The sequence below is a fragment of the Sceloporus occidentalis genome, unplaced genomic scaffold (genome assembly GCF_023333645.1).
Source record: "Sceloporus occidentalis isolate IW3139 unplaced genomic scaffold, rSceOcc1.0.p SCAF_29, whole genome shotgun sequence".
In the NCBI taxonomy this organism is placed as follows: Eukaryota; Metazoa; Chordata; class Lepidosauria; order Squamata; family Phrynosomatidae; genus Sceloporus; species Sceloporus occidentalis.
In genome coordinates, this window is record NW_028317009.1 from 2693445 (window position 1) to 2712671 (window position 19227).

The 19227-nt window shown below is 37.1% G+C and overlaps 1 protein-coding gene across 1 annotated transcript in view; it reads right to left on the bottom strand.

The window, feature by feature from the left end:
• The window catches only part of LOC149299115 (cadherin-8), a 127170-nt gene that overhangs the window by 77102 nt on the left and 30841 nt on the right, over positions 1-19227 (bottom strand). Inside the window, exon 2 of the mRNA XM_089486497.1 lies at positions 3835-4129. Within this exon, the coding sequence (XP_089342623.1) occupies positions 3835-4129 (295 nt within the window). The remainder of the gene's footprint in view (positions 1-3834; positions 4130-19227) is intronic.

Below are 19227 nucleotides of genomic sequence, written 5' to 3' on the forward strand. Positions count from 1 at the left end.
AGCGAATTTTAAGAGCTGCATTAATATTAAATGTGTCTATGATTTATTGTCCAAGTGGTTATGAATTTTTGATACTCTGATGATTCACCTATTTCTTGCAAAGTATTATGCATGCCTGTAATACCTTTTATTTCTATATGCGTCTATTACTCTGCATAGTCTTCTCCCATCTGCAGTGCATATTTTATGCGTAAGTGATATATATATATATATATATATATATATATATATATATATACACACATAGAAATAGATAGATGTACACACATACATTGTAGACATACAAGCCAATGTCAAATACGATACAGACTTGAAACAGCTGTTTTACTGGAAACATATTTCATAGCATCTGCCGTCTTCTTTCTGGATCTTGGTTTTGAAACACACTTACCCTCTGGGCTCATTTAAGTGCTGACCTCAGAAATATGGCCCTTTAATTAAGCAGATTTGACTTTGAGATTTATGAAAGCAGACACACACACACACTTATATTTGCCTCTAGTTCATACAATTATTCATATAGAAAAAATGTAACAAAGTCACGTTTAGGGACACCTTATGTAAAGAAAACTATTAATTGCCAGTCTAGTACTGAGCAACTCAATGCATTTCCAGATGTATATATTTAATGTAAATTGGGGGAGGGGAGCAAAATTTAAACTTGATCAATAGTTAACCCTTCGATGCATCTATATTTACTGTTTCATGAGACTGCCCCATTGATCATTATGGAGAGAAACTCGTTGATTTTGTGTGAGATATGTGAGTGGATCCCTTAGTGAAAATTGAGGATCTCAGTTGGCATAGTTCCGGCTGTTGCATTTGCAATGCTCTTGACAGCTCACACGTCTAAGATAACGCTTTCAAATGTTGGAAACATTGCATTTGTTATGGTTCTTCTGTTCATACTCCCTTAGAAACATCTGGTAAACATCTGCGCGGTCGCATCTCCTGGAAACTGGCCAGGTACATAAAACATGTTTCATTTAATCTAATATACGTTGTGCTTGGAGTAAAAAAAATGTTTTTTTGGGTTCATGTATCATCTCACCAATGAAATGGTGCACACTGGAACACCGTCATGTTTACCAATTTAGCCATCAAGTTAATTATGTCTCCATCTCAAGAGATCGGTTATTTCTAGCTTTCTTGGTTTCCACAGGGCTTACATTGCCTGAACTTTGAAATATGCTTCCAGATGTCTCCTGCTTTAGCTAAATGCTTTGCACGTTAAATCTTAGTTACATCCCTGCTACATTAGATATACATGATTCTGATTAGATTAATCAGTGTCATATGTGCCGTACAGAAACTATTCACTAAATTATTCACCAAATGAACATGCTCATGCTGCAGTACCAACTTACTTACATGACATACATGCCAGCACTTCATCAACATGAATGCTATAATCAGGAGAAAGGGAGCAGGTCTGGGAATGTATTCATTAGGACGTTTGGGGGCTTCCAGAGGAATCCATTTTGTCCTGTATATTTTTATAACTTGCTGTTCCATATATAACCATTATGGTGCCTAGCTTATGGGTGTTCTTTTTACTGGTTTTTATTCTTGATGAATAATTTTTGCATCACCACAGATGGAACGTTGATGTATTTGTCATCAAGAACTAGGTTTATTGTTTACTTACGTAAAAATAAAATACCGTATTTGCTCAATTATAAGATGACCCCCCAAAAGCGTTTTACTAGTAAATATTAATTCACATGTAAACTATTTTTTCATATTTAATCAGCTGTGATTGAAAAATGTTTTTTTGTTTTTATTTCCTTTTATTTGCCAACCTGCCCCCAAATGTGCACATCTGCCCTCCAGATACGCCTTAAATATACCACTCTGCCCCCAGATATGCCTATTAACCCTGCAAACGTTCACCGGCTGCACGATGCACACAGACAACCTCCGCTACTGCCGGCACCTCTGCTGGGGCTTCTATAGTGGTGCACCGGAAGGCCGGCAGAAGTACCGGCAGCAGCGGAGGTTGTCTGCGCGCATCGCACAGACCTCTACCGGCTTCCGGAGAGAAGGATCCGTGTCCCCTGCAGCGCTGCGGGGGATCTGGATCTTATCCTTGTAGTCAGACCTCTATTTGAGGCCTGATTAGAAGATGACCTTGAATATAAGACGAGGGATATTTTTCAGAGCATTTGCCGTTTGCTATCATTTTAAGATACAAGCAGATAAAATTTACTGCACAATGTTCTAGTGGGGACAGAAATAAATTCCCAAACCCATAGAAGCCTTTAGATGAATATATATTTCTTTTAAGTGATAAGTATATTTGTCATTACCGCGAGTCACAAAAAATAATTAATTCATCTGTGTTCATGTGTAGCCGCATGTTCACAATAAACCGTAACTATGCTTTATTTATTGCCTGTTTATGTCGGTTGGAATTGTGCCCAAGTGTCTCTCTAACGTCACCCAGCCCACTCAAGACTGTGTCAAACCCTCTCCAGAACCCACTCGTTCAAGCTTAAGTGTACTTGGCATGTGTTTTTAATAGGATCTAGAGCCAGAGGGAAAGTGTTGACGTCTTGGTGGTCAAAGGTATGGAATTTATTGAGTGTCTGAACTATTTAATATAATATATTGCTTTAGCTAAAACACATTACCAGAACACAGAAAACGTCACTTTGCTGTAGTTCCTAGCCTGCGTTATTAGTCTGTGCATGTGCATGTTTTGGAATTGTTTTTCATGTCTTGTGTTTTAACTACTTGTAGATTCAAACAAAATATTTCTGGAAAAGAACAATTAAGTAAAAAAGAAAAGGCTAGAGTGACCAGAGTAACACCCTTGTAGACCACTGGTTAAAGTGTCTCTAGAGACATCTCATCACACTCTTTCCCACTGAGCTTGGATACCATGGAGGTTCCTTAATCATCACTGTAGTGTATAAGCCATGCTAGCCAATATGTAATGCCAGACAAGGACTAGAACCCGTACGGGAGTCAACACACACAGTGTGGCACATACAATTGTTGGTTTTTTTAACAATTAAAGTTACTAAAGTCTGCCGAGGTCATTAAAAGTCCCACATGTCTATTCTACACATGCTTTGATTCCCCCATCTTTCTCATTTGTCAGTAGTATTTTCTACCCTTCCTGTTCATCTTTCCTTATACCCCCCCATGACGAATTAACCTGTCAACCTTTATAATCCATTCTTACTCTCTATTTCTGTCTAGATGTTGACAATAATACTCAACCATATCCACAAAATGGTGTGTTTCTGTGCAGAAGTTTAGCTGCCATTGGCATTACAAGTCATCCATGTGACAATACACACACTTCGTGACAATATCACTTTTGCTAGCATCTGCCTTCCTGTAGCAGTTGCCATGGAAAGAAGTGAGGTCATGAGGTTTCCACAGCAATTAATTATGACCCCCCCATCCTCCATCTTGTTACACTTTGCCCCCTTGCTAGGGCAACTGAATAAATGAAAAGTTGCAGTGTCTCTCTATATATTAAAAGTATAGATTAGTTTGCCAGGTGTCGTTGCCAAAGTAATACAACATAAGTCCAATAGATGTCTCAGAATAGAAGTTACGTACACATTTATGTAACGACACCTTAGTTACAGAGGAAATCGTTGATAAACAGACTTAGACTGATAAAGCATTTCGAGAACACGTAACAGTGTAAGCTAACACTTACATTGTAATCACTATAGTTTCTGAGGTATTGCTAAAATGAATGCAAATTAGAGAAATAGTTGACGCAACAATATAGCACAAATTACTGCTGTGGGGAAAATTTGCTATTTTCAAGGGCGACAAAAAAACAGCACAACTTTTAGTACAAACACATACCTACGACGGACATCTCGGGAACAGTAGCGTGATACGGCCCGTTGACGAACTCTGGTGCGTTATCATTGATGTCTTGGACTTTAATTATGAATTCGGATGGAGGTTCTAGAGGCTTGTTCGTATCTCGATCCATGGCTTGAGCTGTGAGCGTGTATTCAGCCTTTTCCTCTCGATCAAGCCTTTTCATCGCGTGTATATCTCCCGTCTTGTCATTGATCACAAAAATGGTCCCTGCTCCCTCTCCTGAAAGGATGTACTTGATTCTGCTGGTCCCGGGATCCAAGTCTGTGTGAAGCTACAATGACAAATAACGTTTGGTTAGTCTTAGGACCTTCAGTAACTTGAATTTATGAGAAACAGTAGCCTAGAAGGTTCATGTCTTAAATTAGAATGCTAGATTGTCCAGATAATAGATTGCATTAGGATAGAGAAATCTCACATTTAAAAATCACAAGATGCAGAAGAGGGTTCTTTGAAAGAAATTTCGACATCAATTTATGTCAGCATTGGCAAAAACTATAAGGCAATAAGTAAAGACATTAAGATCATGAATTGTGAGAACATTTGTTGTGTACTTGTTGTTATATGTAAGTAGTGGTCCTTTGGTCTAGATCTGTGTCTACTTACATTAAGATGCACAGTGATGCGAGCAAAGGCTCTCAAGATATGGAGGCTCTAAAAGAGGCAGCTATGTAAATGGCTCCGAGAGAATGTAAATCGCTGGTTATTTAAGCTGAACCTTTTATTGGAGAAGTTTAAAAGATGTTTAACATTTAAGCTGTAAACCGTTTAATGTGGGCATTGGGCACTAATGCATCAATACATTATTTTGGTACATCGTGACCTTGAAATGCAACCAGGTTCATAAACGACCACAGGCAGGCATACGCTGCCACATCTTTATCCATCTCCAGTCATGCATTAGCTATATGACAGGTAGAGCAATGCCAAGCAGAGTCCTTAGAAAAAGAAATAAGACTGTTTGCTCATTGATATAAACTACATACAATACACCGATAAAATCTGTCTACAGCACTTCTAAAATTTAATAAGAAGCAAGCTGTCTTCAAAAGATGTTTTGAGCTTCCAGACTTGATAGTCTGGACTTGTTCCTGAAAGAACAGTCGTATATTAAAACAGGTTATTACAAATAATATTATACACAGCAATAGCCCCATACAATATCATCCGTGCCATTTTAACATTGAGAAGCACCTTCAGCCACCCCCTCCACTGTGGAGCGCCGGGATGTGACGTTGTGTCCAAGGGTTCTGTGACTCGGCATGTTTCAAAGAGGATCAGAGATCCTCCTTGTAATCACTCCATTAATCATCAGCACAACATGGTGCCTGATCTACTTACACACAGTGCCTACATGGCCGATTACACCCACCCATGAAGAACTAGCCCCACCTACTCATCTGGCTAGCAATGCTCCCTCTGAATTCACTTCCCCAGACGAGATAGAAAGATCCAGATTGCCTATCCTAGATGCAGATGAGTCATATACGCAATACACCTCTCTCAACACTCTCATAATATATGATATATATTATATATATATAATATATTATATCATATTATATCATATATTATATATATAGAATATATATATATATATAAAATATATAAAATATTAAATATTTATATTGATATAATATAGATTTATATTTAATATAATATATTTATATATTTAATATAATATATTTATATATATTTATATATATTAATATTAAGTATATATATATATATATATATATATATATATATATATATATATATATATATATAACTCAACTCTCCTAGTAAATAACTATTTTAAGGAAAGTCCAAGAAATGCTTGAATTATCTGAGGCTGATATCCCGGAATTCTGAGCATTTCATTGTGCCTATTTTATCTATTAGGGGCATATGCCACGTTGCATCTTGTATAGTTAAAAAGAAATCGTAAGAAGGCATTTCACCAAAATAACCTCTATCATCATTACTTCGTATGAGTGTCTGGAATGTAAATTATGTCCTGTCCACACATAAAAATTTTATTGTACACAAAGTAATAGCATATAAATTACCGTGTTGTAATGTTTTCTTTATAATAATTCCCCTTGAAGAACTACCGAGGCTATTTGGAATCCACATTTTTATTTGTATTAAGTCTGTTGAATCATCATTATCTAAGCTCCTAAATTGACTTGTTCCTTTTTCTTAATGAATGTAAAATACTCCGAGCACAATGAAGTTTACAGTAAGGCACAGAACCGATAAGACCCTTCATTTGATTTTTTTTTTTTTTTAATACCGAGAACTCCCAGCTCTGGCTTTCACAAGGAAAACCTCAGTACAGGCAGAATGTAAAGAAATCCCAAGGAGAAGATAAATTGTGTTTAACACCAGCAATCAATTGAAAATGGTTTACTGCAGGACTACGCTTATGTATGTCGATTCAGATAGCATCAAACTCAATAAATATGCTTAGCTGTTGAGTCTCTCGTTACGACCAGTGCAGGAATCAGCGACTAATTGGACAAATTTCATAATACTGAATATGACATCTGTTCAGTAAGATGCTTTGAATCCATGCCAATCCAGAAGGAATTTATCGCACTCCCTTTTAATGTCAAAAAGACAAGGTAGAGCCACAAAAATACAACTAAATCGATAGTTATCTGTAATAATATAATAATCTGTAATAGATAGTTATCTATTTATATTTCCAAATTCAATAGATTAAGTATTGCTTAATCTATAGCTTGGAATATGAACACGTTGGATAAAGGTAGACATCTCTCTGTGTTAGATCTAGACTTTTCAGGTCTTCAGGGAGCAAGGCTGTACTGGATTCACTCTATTGAGCCGCTTTGGACAATTATTGACCAAGTTGGAATGGCGGAATTTTGATATAATTTGGTTTCCCCCTACCAGTCACAAACTCCATAACGAATCCATTGTTGCACAAGTGCTGGACCATGATATGCATGTCCACTGTAAACAAAATAATAATGTCTTAAAAGCATACATTTATTTTCTTCCAGCTGTAGTTATCCCTCCAACACATGCCTACAATAATATTTTTTCATAAATTAATTCTGGTTTATGTTTTAAGGGCTGAGTTAGTGCATGAAATTCAAACTATGTGTTTACTTGTGACTTGATCAAGTCTAAATAAAGTAAGCATGGGATAGGCGTTTTGCTAACACGAGACCATGATGGACTGGTTAAGATTTAATTTCTTACATCAGGATGAACAGGCAGACTAGACGGGCTGAAAGGTTCTTATCTGCCGTCACACTGTATAATTAACCAATAAGATGAAAACATCTATGTACCTGTAACATTGAAAGTCATCTAAAAACAGACTTTAGTCTGATATTGAAATGATGTTCCATTATATATAACTCTGCTTGTGAGATGCGTATCCTCTGGAGGTAAGTTGTGCTCCTGAGATATTCGCGGATTGTTTTACGTATGCCGAGAGACTATAAGTCACAAACAGATACTTTTGTGCACCCGGAATAACAATCTACAATCAATATAAAAAATTTAGAACATATTTTATGTTTTGGCTTCTACAGACTTACCAGGAGGGAAATAAATCTAGTTGTGTATTCTTCTATGAAACAAAGTGTTCTGTTAAACCAAAACTCCCACTTTTTAATACATTATTAATTGGAAATAGAATGCCGTTGCAGCGGGAGGTACTGTAGGATATGGTTCTGCATTAAAGAAAAACATTCATAAATGTAAAATCCAAATGCTTGTACATGCATATCATTTTCATAAATGTTTATGTGGTTACGTTATCTCATTCTCGACCAATAGCCATGTAAATTCTGCATAAATAATGTGCTTACGATGGTTATTCAACAGGATAGATTCACTAAACCCTTTCATCCATTATCATAACCTAATCCAGAAAACATGCAATCTACAGAATCCATCCGCGGGTCAGATAAATACTCAAGGTTGGGTCTATTCAGTATATATATATATATATTATATATATTATGACATATGTGAGTTTTTGCTGTAAACACTGAGCGGTGAGAAGATCAGCCCATCTTTAACGTTAATGGAGCCCAAGGGAAGAGCCAGCTTGTTGACCTCTATAAGTCTACCATCTCCGCGTCCACATTATTCCCTTCCCTGCCATATAATGAACTGTGCTTCTATTAAAGCATTCCTTACCATCACCTCAAGCTTCTTTGCTTTCCCCTCTGTTCAGTTTAGTAGGGTACAAGGACCAGGTCCCGTCTGCCTTTGTGAATCGCATGATCCCCTTGGGCAAAAAGCTGACCCTACCTAAACGTATTAAGCTAACACTATGCAGGAGCAACTCATTCGTCCTTGCGTTTAACTTCATCTAGTTCAGCCTATTGTAGGATTTTTTTTTTTGCTTAGTTTACCTGCAACTAGGTTAAAATGTTGTTAAAAATTTGTTTTCCCGAGTTAAAGGTAACCGTAAAGGGAAAGTTTAAGGCCCTTGACAACCCCGACTATGCATATTAAAACACTAATATTAATAAAAAGCACCTTCCCAACACAGAAGAGGCAGCCCTGCTGTAGAAGCTGCCCTCTTCCTTCATGATCCGACTATTGAAGGAGCCAATCAGTTGCAGGAATTTAAACCAATGGCAGCAGATTCCATGCGTGTGCTGGAGATGAACATATCTCCTGCATGGCACTTAGCTGGGGAGTGCGGAAAAGGGGCAAATCCAAATGGGGGTATTCTGCACTACCGCCCGCCACCCCCACATATCAAAAACAGACAGCACGGAATTGTAAAAGGACCCTGCAGTTATCGTATGCATTAAAGCCGACCATACCAAGCACATCGCATTATGGTATTTAAAGTATGAACAGTATTCATGTGCTTGACTATGTACAAATTAAGATTCAACATAACTAGACACCAAAACGAGCCTAAAATAATTAATTCCACAAGATGACATATCTTGCATAGCTAAGTAGTTTTCATAGAGTCTTAGGATTATTCATTTGTGTTAAAAACACAAGTGAGAATAAGTACATTTGTGAGCTATCCAGATGCATCCTATGCAAATATATTTGCTAAAAATAAAATCCTAAAAATCATTAAAACAATTGTAAAAAAAAAAAAACGAAAAACAACACTTGTGAGGTTATGAGGTCAAACGTTTACATTAAGATCACGGACCTTTCCTAGAACTTTTGGAACTGCAAATAAATCACTTAAAGTGGACACGGATAAGTTCAAACCCCGGTAAAACATTTTTCATTAAGAAATTTCAATATATTTTTCAATAGCCTCCGAACATAGCATGTTAAATATGTAATAAATTACATTTCAATTAATTATATCAATTATACCTGAAAACTAGATAGTATATAAGGAGTAGAAGACAAAATTACTTTTAAGTTTACATTTTTTTATTAATACCTTGTGCCAACTGTTCACTGCTGCAAAATATTGCATTGCCAGATAAATCAATAAACAAATAAAAATAAATAGTGGTCATGGTAGATATTGATTCAAGTCAAAAGAGAACATTAACCCGGAGAGACCTGGTCATTAAGCCTTTTCCACACCGAATGTATATATCATCCAATGGCGGGCTTTACAACCATTAGATATTTCTTGCCGCGATAGAGTTAATTAAATTTTTAAAAAATACGGGCACTTAAATCGCAGCCATGATTAAGAAGTTGGGCTGTAATTGGCTCATCTGGAGCATGCTGTTCTCCCAAGAACGATTTATATATTGCGTCTCGCTAACTGGACTCCACTGTGCCGAGTCCATTCAAAATACAGGTTTCATGCAAATTCTGACCCATGAAGCTAATATTCCCTTCAGATCATCACGGTAACGCTGGCTGATGAAATAACATTTCTGATTTTTCGGACCATGTTGTTTCACCATGAACAAATTCCAGAATTCATAAAAACCTAATTGTTTTCAGCGTAACGGCAATAGACAAATAGAAAAGAATACTCAGATAGGGAAGCTTGTAATGTTTGGTATGTGTATATTATATACATTTATTTTATAGAATATATATGTTCTGATGCATTCTATTTTCTGCACAAGGCCTGTTTAGCGCTAAAACACCCCGGAAGTTCTGTGTATTCTCTGCGCTGGTACTTGAAAGGACAATAATGTAAAGTACAATATAGAGAATCCTTTCTCGTTAGTCTCATCTCCAGCCTTGAACCAAACACTAACACCGATTATATAGAAAATGATATAAAACTACTGGCATTGTGATTGTATACAGCTTTAAAAGTAGTTCAACCGGCTTGTCTGCATCTCAGGACGTAAATCAGAATTTAAGGGTGTAATGGGGATCGGACTTTAGGGTCAGCTCCACTATGTAAGTCAAGACTAAGCTCGAATAACTAAAGGTCGGAAATAGAAATCTAAGGTTCTAGAGTTAGGATTCTGTTGATGATAAATGTTATGACTATTATATAGTTGGAGTGTGGTTCCCGAAACAGTTTTAAGGTTAAAAAGGTTAAGAAATCAATGGGAGCCAATTTATCACGGGAGAAGGATTCCATCAGGGACCACTTTGAGTGCCACCATCTTGAATTGTGTTAACAAAAGGCCAACTTTGATCAAACGCATTCAACAAATCCCTCCACACATTTTCCAGAAGTAGATGTAAAGTCACGTGGGCTATGGGGTTCTCAAAGCTCTCATCCTCATTTTTCCATGTGAAGAAGAGGCCTCTGAGGTTCTGAAACGTTGTTGGCCCATTAAAAAATATGCCCTTCAACTAAAGACTCCATTTCCGCTTGGGCTAATACAGCTATATCTATTTTCCTTCCTGAGATGTATCAGGAACCTGTATCAAGAAAAAAAATGTCTAAAACAGGATTAGGGCTCATTAGTTCTCATTGTTTAGATCAGGGATCCCAACGTAATCAGTTCCACCTTTGATCCAGTGCTAGATAACAAGATAATAACTCAGGATGAGCTAAATATCCAGCATTTGACTGTTGGAAAGATACCTTAAAAAATTGAATTTTTCTTTTAAAAAGAGACCAGATGATATTGTGCTGCTACACAAGAAGCCTTTGCGATCACAGTGTGATTGTGTGACCGTGAAAAAGCCTCCTGGTCACACTAGGGTAGACTAGATGGGCCGATTTACTTAACTGTCAAATTCTCTATTTCTCTATAAAAACACCATAGAAATAAGAGAAAAGAAAGTTGATTCAGTGTTTGACCGTTTATAGATGCTGGTATAAGTAAGTTAGCTTTTCAGGTTGTGTATGTAACCTCTACAAATACACAATAAAACATATCTTTATGCATAGACACAACAGCGTTGAAGAATAGAACTGATTTTTCTTGGTTACTCTTACATTGTTTTCCCAAAACATTCTTAAATTCCAGTAATAAGTGTCTTTTCTCGTATGGTTGGCACTCGTAATTTCTGCGAAGAAATGAAATAATGTAAAGGGGAGATTTGTCACGTCTCTTAAAAATGAATGAATATCGAGACAAAACGGCTAAACCACTTGAAGGACCCAGATAAGTAGCCAAGGTCGCTGACTTGATGTAAGATGACAGGCACATGCAGGCTGTCGGGCGTCTTATCGTTGGGGAAAATAATAAGAAGAAATGAAATGCGTGGAATGCTCATTGAAAGTCCTTTCGCGCATGTGAATATATTTGGCCCGCTGAAGGACTTTGATCCGTATAAACAAAAAAGTCAGCTGAAAAACAGAGACTTTGATGCAAGATAGCCTTCGCAGTTTCTTAAGAAAAAAACCCCCAGCGTACATACTTAAAATTGGCATTCGCAAAACTTGGGCGTTAGCAATTCTGCTTTTCCGCGCAATTATACGTGTCATGTGAACTCCGTATTATTGTCACAAAATAACATGCTTTTTTCAAACATACGTCAAGATAGTTGCAAGGAACAGAATCCTTTCTCTAAATAGGCTGTGCTTAAAGCCTGCTATTAATATCTGGCATTGTTCATTTTTTTTCCCTCTTCCTTATTGTTCCTTGGTTACATTAGTAGGTCTTATCAAGTTCAGACTCGTCTTATCTTTAAACGCGTTACTGTGTATATTATTAACTTCTTGATTCTTTTTTCTTTTGTCTAGTAATGACATTTTTTGGCAATTTTTGTGCTTCCTCGTTACTCCGCATCTTAAAAATGCAGCAGAACTGACATCTACTGCTTAATGGAGACGTATTGTAGCTTTTTCTTCTAATAAAAAAGTAGTTAACGTGTTTTCCTTAAAATACGCTTTTGGTTTTTTTTTTTAAATGCAGAGGATCGTCTTGGTGAATGTTAGATGTTTAGAATTAGATCATCTAAGGTTCATAAATATTACACCATACCTCCCCAGTGTCCGGCTTTTGCGGGATTTTGGGACAGGACAAGCCTCGTGACCTCCTCGCAGTGAAAAAGTGGTACAGTTGGGCACCATGAGGCGGCTCTTTGGATCAAGTGGGTGGTGACAGCTCTGCTCCTGGCTCCACCCACTCTCATATGCCGCCTTACTCCCACAAATGACCCCACCCATTCCCTCATTTGGCCACACCCACACATATCCTGATTTAGATCCCTGGTTTGTTGGTTGATTTGCCATACCAAAATGGCAGCCAATGGCCCTCTAAAGCCTACATTTTGATTTGAACTGAACTGCTACATGTAATCTGACATGTTCTCTCCATCGCTCCGCTTCATCTTTATCATCATTGTAGCGATCTTTGTATACCAGAAAAAAATGTTAATTGTGAATCATTGTTTTAAAAAAAAGATTTAAGTAGAATTTTGGATTTTGTGATCTTTGTTACAAATTTCCAGTGCTCAGATACCACCCGGAGACCGACCTTATATACCAAAGGAGGACTAGATTAACTCATGAAAACTCATAAATATTCTACCTATAATAGGTCTGTACATTTGCCCTTTCCAAAGCATGGAACGCTATGGAAATGATTGAGGAAGCACCATCAATAATTAGGTATTTTGTGACAGTATATAAATAGAAATAATGCATTTCTGCAAACCATATACAGTATACTCTATAATATTGCATATTAAGACCCAGATTACCAAGGTTTCTAACCCCTATAAATATTAATTAATAAAACCAAAAATAACTAAGGTTTCTATCTCCTTGATGTGGTGCATCCCCTTCAGGTTCAGAATGCATAACTCAATTTATTCTACGGAATCAGTGAAATGACGCTTTCGCTATGTAGTCTTATTAAAATGATCCATATTTACGGAAACCTCTGGCAATCCTCTTTAAAAAGATTCTTTCTAGTAAGTATTAAAAAGGATAGCAGTTTCATCCAGTGAGTGCGTGTAATTTCACTAAAGGTATATTTATATAATCATATAAAATTCCAAGCATAGAATCAGCACCAAGTTGACAGGGTTCTAAATTGGATCTCTGTGTATAACCGCTGTTCAAAGCTAGAATACAAATTAAATTCTCCCAACCTCATAGTATCTTGCGCTGCTCTTGTAATACCATCTGTCATAATTTGTGCCTCGCGAATGCATACCCAATCAGAGGCTGCTTCCGCGCTAGTGATTAATAAATAAATAGCGGCTCTAATCCACCTTGTACGGAATTAATATCCCGACCTTCATTATCTAGACTTATGAATAGGATCAATCGTTAATGTTGAGCTTGGTTCTTATAAAACAAATAGAAAATAGATAATAAAATTACTGTGTAAATATACCACAGTTTTCTTCTTTTGACATCTTATTTCTTTTGTCTATGTTAAGGGACGTCAAAGAGACCTTTTTACATGTGAAAAAAAGAGAGAGGGGGAAATGTGATAGAAACATAGGGGGTTAGGAGGAAAAATTATTTCAAAGGAGGAGAAATGTTACATCAAGAGGTCGTAATCTAACACCAGAGGGTCAGAGGTTTATACGTAATGTAAGGATAAGTAGTAGAGGAACAACCTCTCATCAGAATTACTAATACAGTAAAGAAATGTAAACATGGATGGGATAAGCATATGGCTCCTGAATCTAAGACGAGACCAACAACTGATTGAGTGTCCTGTCTTGTCTTCATTAGAAAGGCGGTGCCTTTGTTGGCATCATCTAAATCTTTCAGCATTGTCATTGTACTGTGAAAAAAGATGTCACAAGAGTCATAAAAGGAAATATCTATGGTGAATCCACCACGATGGACTGCAAATTACATGTTGATCAAAAATAAATGTTGTCACGGTACTCACCTGTGAAAGGATATGATTTTTACTGATCTGAGCCAGCAGGATGGGTAGGCTAAGCCATTTATATTTTTGCATATCTGGTATGCATCAGAACATCATGAAGAACCAATGTTTCCTTTTTTAATCTTCAATTGAGGGCATACAGTTCTTAGTAGACATGTGCATTTGAAACAGAGGAGTGACAACGAATAAAGGAAAACAAAGCAGAGAGCCCAGAGTTTTTCGTTTGCATTCCATTGCTTTCTTTCACTGTCTCCTCCTCTCTCTCTCATGCTCTCGCTCAATGTCTCCCTACCTTCTCCGCCAACCACTTCCATGTCTCTGTCTCCTTTTCCACAGCTCCTCCTCTTGCTTCTTCTTGTCTTCTTTCTTCATCCTCTTGGTTTCAGCTCAGTTTCCCAGGTACTTACGCAAAAGGGCAGACTCTCAGCTCAAACCCTCTCCTCAATTGGAGAAACGGGAGAAAGGCTGTCTCTGTGGTGCTTGCCACGGCTACGCCATTGAGCTGAAGTGAGACCAGAGTAACTGCAGACGGATTCTACAATATTCTGGGCTCTTGGAGTACTTCCATTATGGGGCCACAGCGAGCACCACTGGGACAGCTTCCAATCAGAAGTGTGTGTGTGTATATATATATATATATATATATGTATATATATATATATATATATATATATATATATATATGTGTGTGTGTGTTGCTCTCTTGCTAGTGCTTAAGTTGTTCTGTTTAATAGGATCCTTAAACTGATATCACTCATACATCATCCCAATAACATCTGAATAGTAAAATGCATGACAATAAATCATTTTGTTATAGAATGAATCAGCCTACAGCTCGATACGATAGAAACCTTTCTTTATCACCCCATGCAGAGATTTCTTTGTGGGCTGTCCTGTTGCATAAAGATCACATCGTCTTATTAGTGTCATACCATACGAGCTTCATCATTCCTCAAACTACAATGTATGCTTTCTATAGAAACTGTTCACGGAAACGGTCGAGTGACTCTCTCTTTTACACTTGATATGGATCATACGTGCGTTCCTGTCCGAGACGGCATCTGTTCTGCTTGTCAGTGATTGTATTAAACAATATCTAATAAAACATTCAATTTGTTTCTCTTCTAAAAGATTTATAAAGCTGCTTAAGACAACAAAATGAAATGTCAAGAACATTAATACCGACGCGCGATTCTTCAAATGCTTCCTGTACGAGATATTTGGAGCATTCATTAGCCTGTATGTTCTCGGGTCAACATGGCGTTATTAAAATATTCATTTTAAATTTAACTAAATGGTCACAGTTATCCATTAAAACTAAGAGTCTTTGGTTACAAGAAACTATATGCAGCAACTCCATACTAATTATTATTATTATTATTTATTGTTATCTGTATTAATATTTTTATTATTTTTTCAATAACACGTATCAGTTGCTTACAAAGAGATTTAATTGGTAGGTTCAGGTTCGATTAAGTCTATTTTTTTTAACAAAAATGTGAAGAAAAAGGAGTAAAAAAATATAAGTAAAAAAATATCTTAGAACAATGAAAGTTTAAAAACCCAAGTTGCAAACTAAGCATAAAGCATAATTATGTCTCAAATAATAGAAAAAACAACATGTATATTGCATTTTATTTTATACACACGTAAACACGCCTGGGCACTGTTCATACATGTAATATGGAGATGAACAGCGAAGCAGGAATCCCATGGAGGCTAAACGGCTGGAGTCACAGCTCCGGAACAGATCAACGGAAAACCGCTTATTCTATTCTAAAACAATATTTAAGACTCTTAAATGTTTTAAACAACACAAGGGTGAAACCTCTATTTTATATATGGTATATATTATATATGATATATTATATATCATATGTATAGAACAGCATGAGGCCGGCACGCTGCACGAGATGCGGTTGCCCGAAGGCATTCTGTATTCTTCTAGCAGTCGGTTTATTGACATACAGATTGTGGAGGTACTAATGGCGTTGACTGGCGGTTACACAGAACTGTACTGTCTAATTTACTGATAATGCAGTCGTCAGCAGGGCTGGGATGTTCTTCTAAGCTTTCACTGGCATTTATTTAAGGATGTTTTAATAACTTATATGGTAGAAACATTTAGTCTGCCCATTTTCCTGCTGTAAGAAGCCAGATCTAGATCATTGGTCTCTTCTCAGATTTAGGAGCCATATGTCTGTCCCATGCATATTCAAATTGCCTCACTGTATTAATCTCTGCCACTTCTGCTGGAAGGCTGTTTCAGTGAAGTGAACGTCCCTTACATTAAATCTAAACCCTTGACCCTCTAGTTTTAGATGATGGGCTCTTCTCTTTGAAATCACCTTCCATCCTGCACTTTGTTAAACTCTTTTATGTAGAGAGCGATCCCGCACTTGACAATAATCCCCACTTGTAATTCAATTAAGTAAGCTGAATATGAGTATTATGTTCCGGTGACTTTCATTATGGCGTCCGGTGTAACATTGTTACTATTGTCCTACCTGCGCTATGATCTACAGCAGGCATGTCCAAACTTTTTTCGAAGCGTGTCAGGTTTGATGAAGTGAACATGTGCGAGGGCCGACCATTTTGCCTGACATTCTTTGAACCATTAAAATTAAATGCAAATGAACTATTTTATGCAAAGTTTATTGAAAACGGCATACTTTTCATTTTGTGACTTGGATGACAAATCTAAACAGGTGTTAAATCACTCTGCCTTTAATATCAAAAAAACAGATGTATATTTGGGCAACTTGTCTGTGGGGCCTTATCAGTCCGGAACGCGGGCCTCAATTGGCCCTAGGGCCGGACTTTGGACATGCCTGATCTACAGCATTTGATCCATTGGAAAAAAGAAAAAACTCTCAGCCGACCAGCTCAGTGTCCTAATACACGACGTGAATGCAGGACGCGCTTCCCGTTTTATAGACTTTGTGATTTCCTTCACTCTGTTTGCCTTCCAGAAGACTTTTTCTTTTCTAATACTTGGAGACAGCGGCCACATATAAGGCGAGATGAACAGCACTAATACGTAGGCAGGTAATAGGCATATGATGTTGTTATTGATAAACGCAGAATATAAACTGTTAATCGGTTTAATAGAATATTTCTGTCCTCGTTGTAGCGGTATGACAGGCTCGATCGTCTGTGATCACATAGCGTGTCCTCTATGTAAATCCGTTACGGAAGAGAATTCAGTTTGCGTACTATTTTCTTAGGTCATTTCCATGGTTTAAGTGAGATTAGTAAATCTGCTTCTTCAATAAGAAGTCTGGCGTGTGTCTGTGTGTGTGTATATATGTATGTATATATATATATATATATATATATATATATATATATATAAAATGAGAATTAATGAATAGAAATGCACAATATAAGAATCTTCCTAAAACAGAAGGCACTAAAAAGGTAAAAAAGAGTAACTTGACTAATATGTACTAGAATAAAATGTGAACATTAGGGAGGTATACAGTATATACCTGTGTGTATATATATATATATATATATATATGTATATAAAGTTCTATTTTCTCTGTATAATAACATGAAAGGATCTAGATGTTAATGGTCTAGAATGTTTCTGAACAATAAGCCTATGAAAAACATGCATGCAAACACGCACCGTTCTACAGCATATGACATGAGATGCAAACCGCGTGTTTGCATTTCACTTCAACCCCACGAGACACGTGAGTGACTCTTCTCAAGGGCAGGGAATACAACCAGTTAATAGACTAATGTTTTGCGTGAACATGCCAAGATTTAATGGTCTTAGTGTACGAGAATGATAAATGCTAACAATTAGCATAACCTTTTGTGTCAAGCTTCCAATTATTGTTCACTTTATGTAAAATCAAGAGTAGGCACAATCTGTATTAAATAGCTAAAAAAAAACCATAGAATAAATTCTGCTTTTTTGACAATTCTGCACTTTTTTTTTAAACCCCATACAGACCAAATGCAGTCTAGACATATGACTCCTCTCTAGTTAGTAAGAGAGACCTAGTTTACTGGGCCGATGGTAGATAAGTGGAACAGCCTCCCAGCAGAAGTGGTAGTGGTTAATACACTGAGCATATTTAAACATGCATGGGATAGACATATGGCTCTTGAATCTAAGATGCGACCAACGACTGATTACGGTCTGAGACTTTACTGCAGGAAAAATGCCGATCTGCCAGCAAGTTCTATATTTCTGTTATTTTTCTGCTTTATAGAAAAGCAGCTTCATCTTCATCAGATGGAGTTATCGTTATAAACTTCTTATAACCTCCTTTTTTTTAAAAAGAAAAAGAAGGAAGCAAAACAATAATATCCTTTAAAAAGACATGGAATGTTACATGTTGTAAGTACTGCTTGTTTGCTGTTTGAAAAGGGCCATTGGAACACAGGAGTGATGGGAGTGATAAGGGGCCACTGGAACACAGGAGTGTATATACCACGAGCATTGTGATGTATGTCAGGCCACCGTGCTCGATGCTACAACCCATGCAACTTTCTAACTCATGATTCCTTCTGCTGCTGTTATGGCAGGGCAGGCAAAACCAATTTTCAGTATTTTGTCCCATTTTAAGAAAATATTTCATGAATCCGCATGTCCAAAATCCACAGTCAGAAGAGTATCTTTCAAGTGTCTACCTACCTTAAGTGTTTTCTAACAATACATTTGGGTATCAACGGGATCATTGTTAACAATCCAACCGATCTCTATTGTGTAAGGCGCATTTAGAGAGTTACCTTGAAAATGCGGTCGTACTCCTCACTGCCTGCTGCTTACAGTCTGCCATGTGACCGACCCAGAGAATTTAAATAGAAATGATATATGCAGAATTTTCCATACTGCCTGCGCGCATACTAATGAGCTGATCTATATACATACGTAGCACCAGACCAATAACAACTGGAATTATCACGCACAATCTCGCCAAACAATATAAAGCCGCCATTTGGGAAGTCCAATCAGACAACCTTTATCTTAATTACTATGCGGTATAAAGCCGTGTAGCATCCTATAATGGAATGAAAGATATTTTACTGGCAGGTTTGGAGGTCATCATTGGAGCAGAGCTTATCATGTTCGTAATTAGACTTCATCCCCCGTAGACCTTCATTAGTCAGGTGGTCCCTTTTGGCCACAAGTCAGCGAGACTCCTAGTAGATCAGGGTAACATAA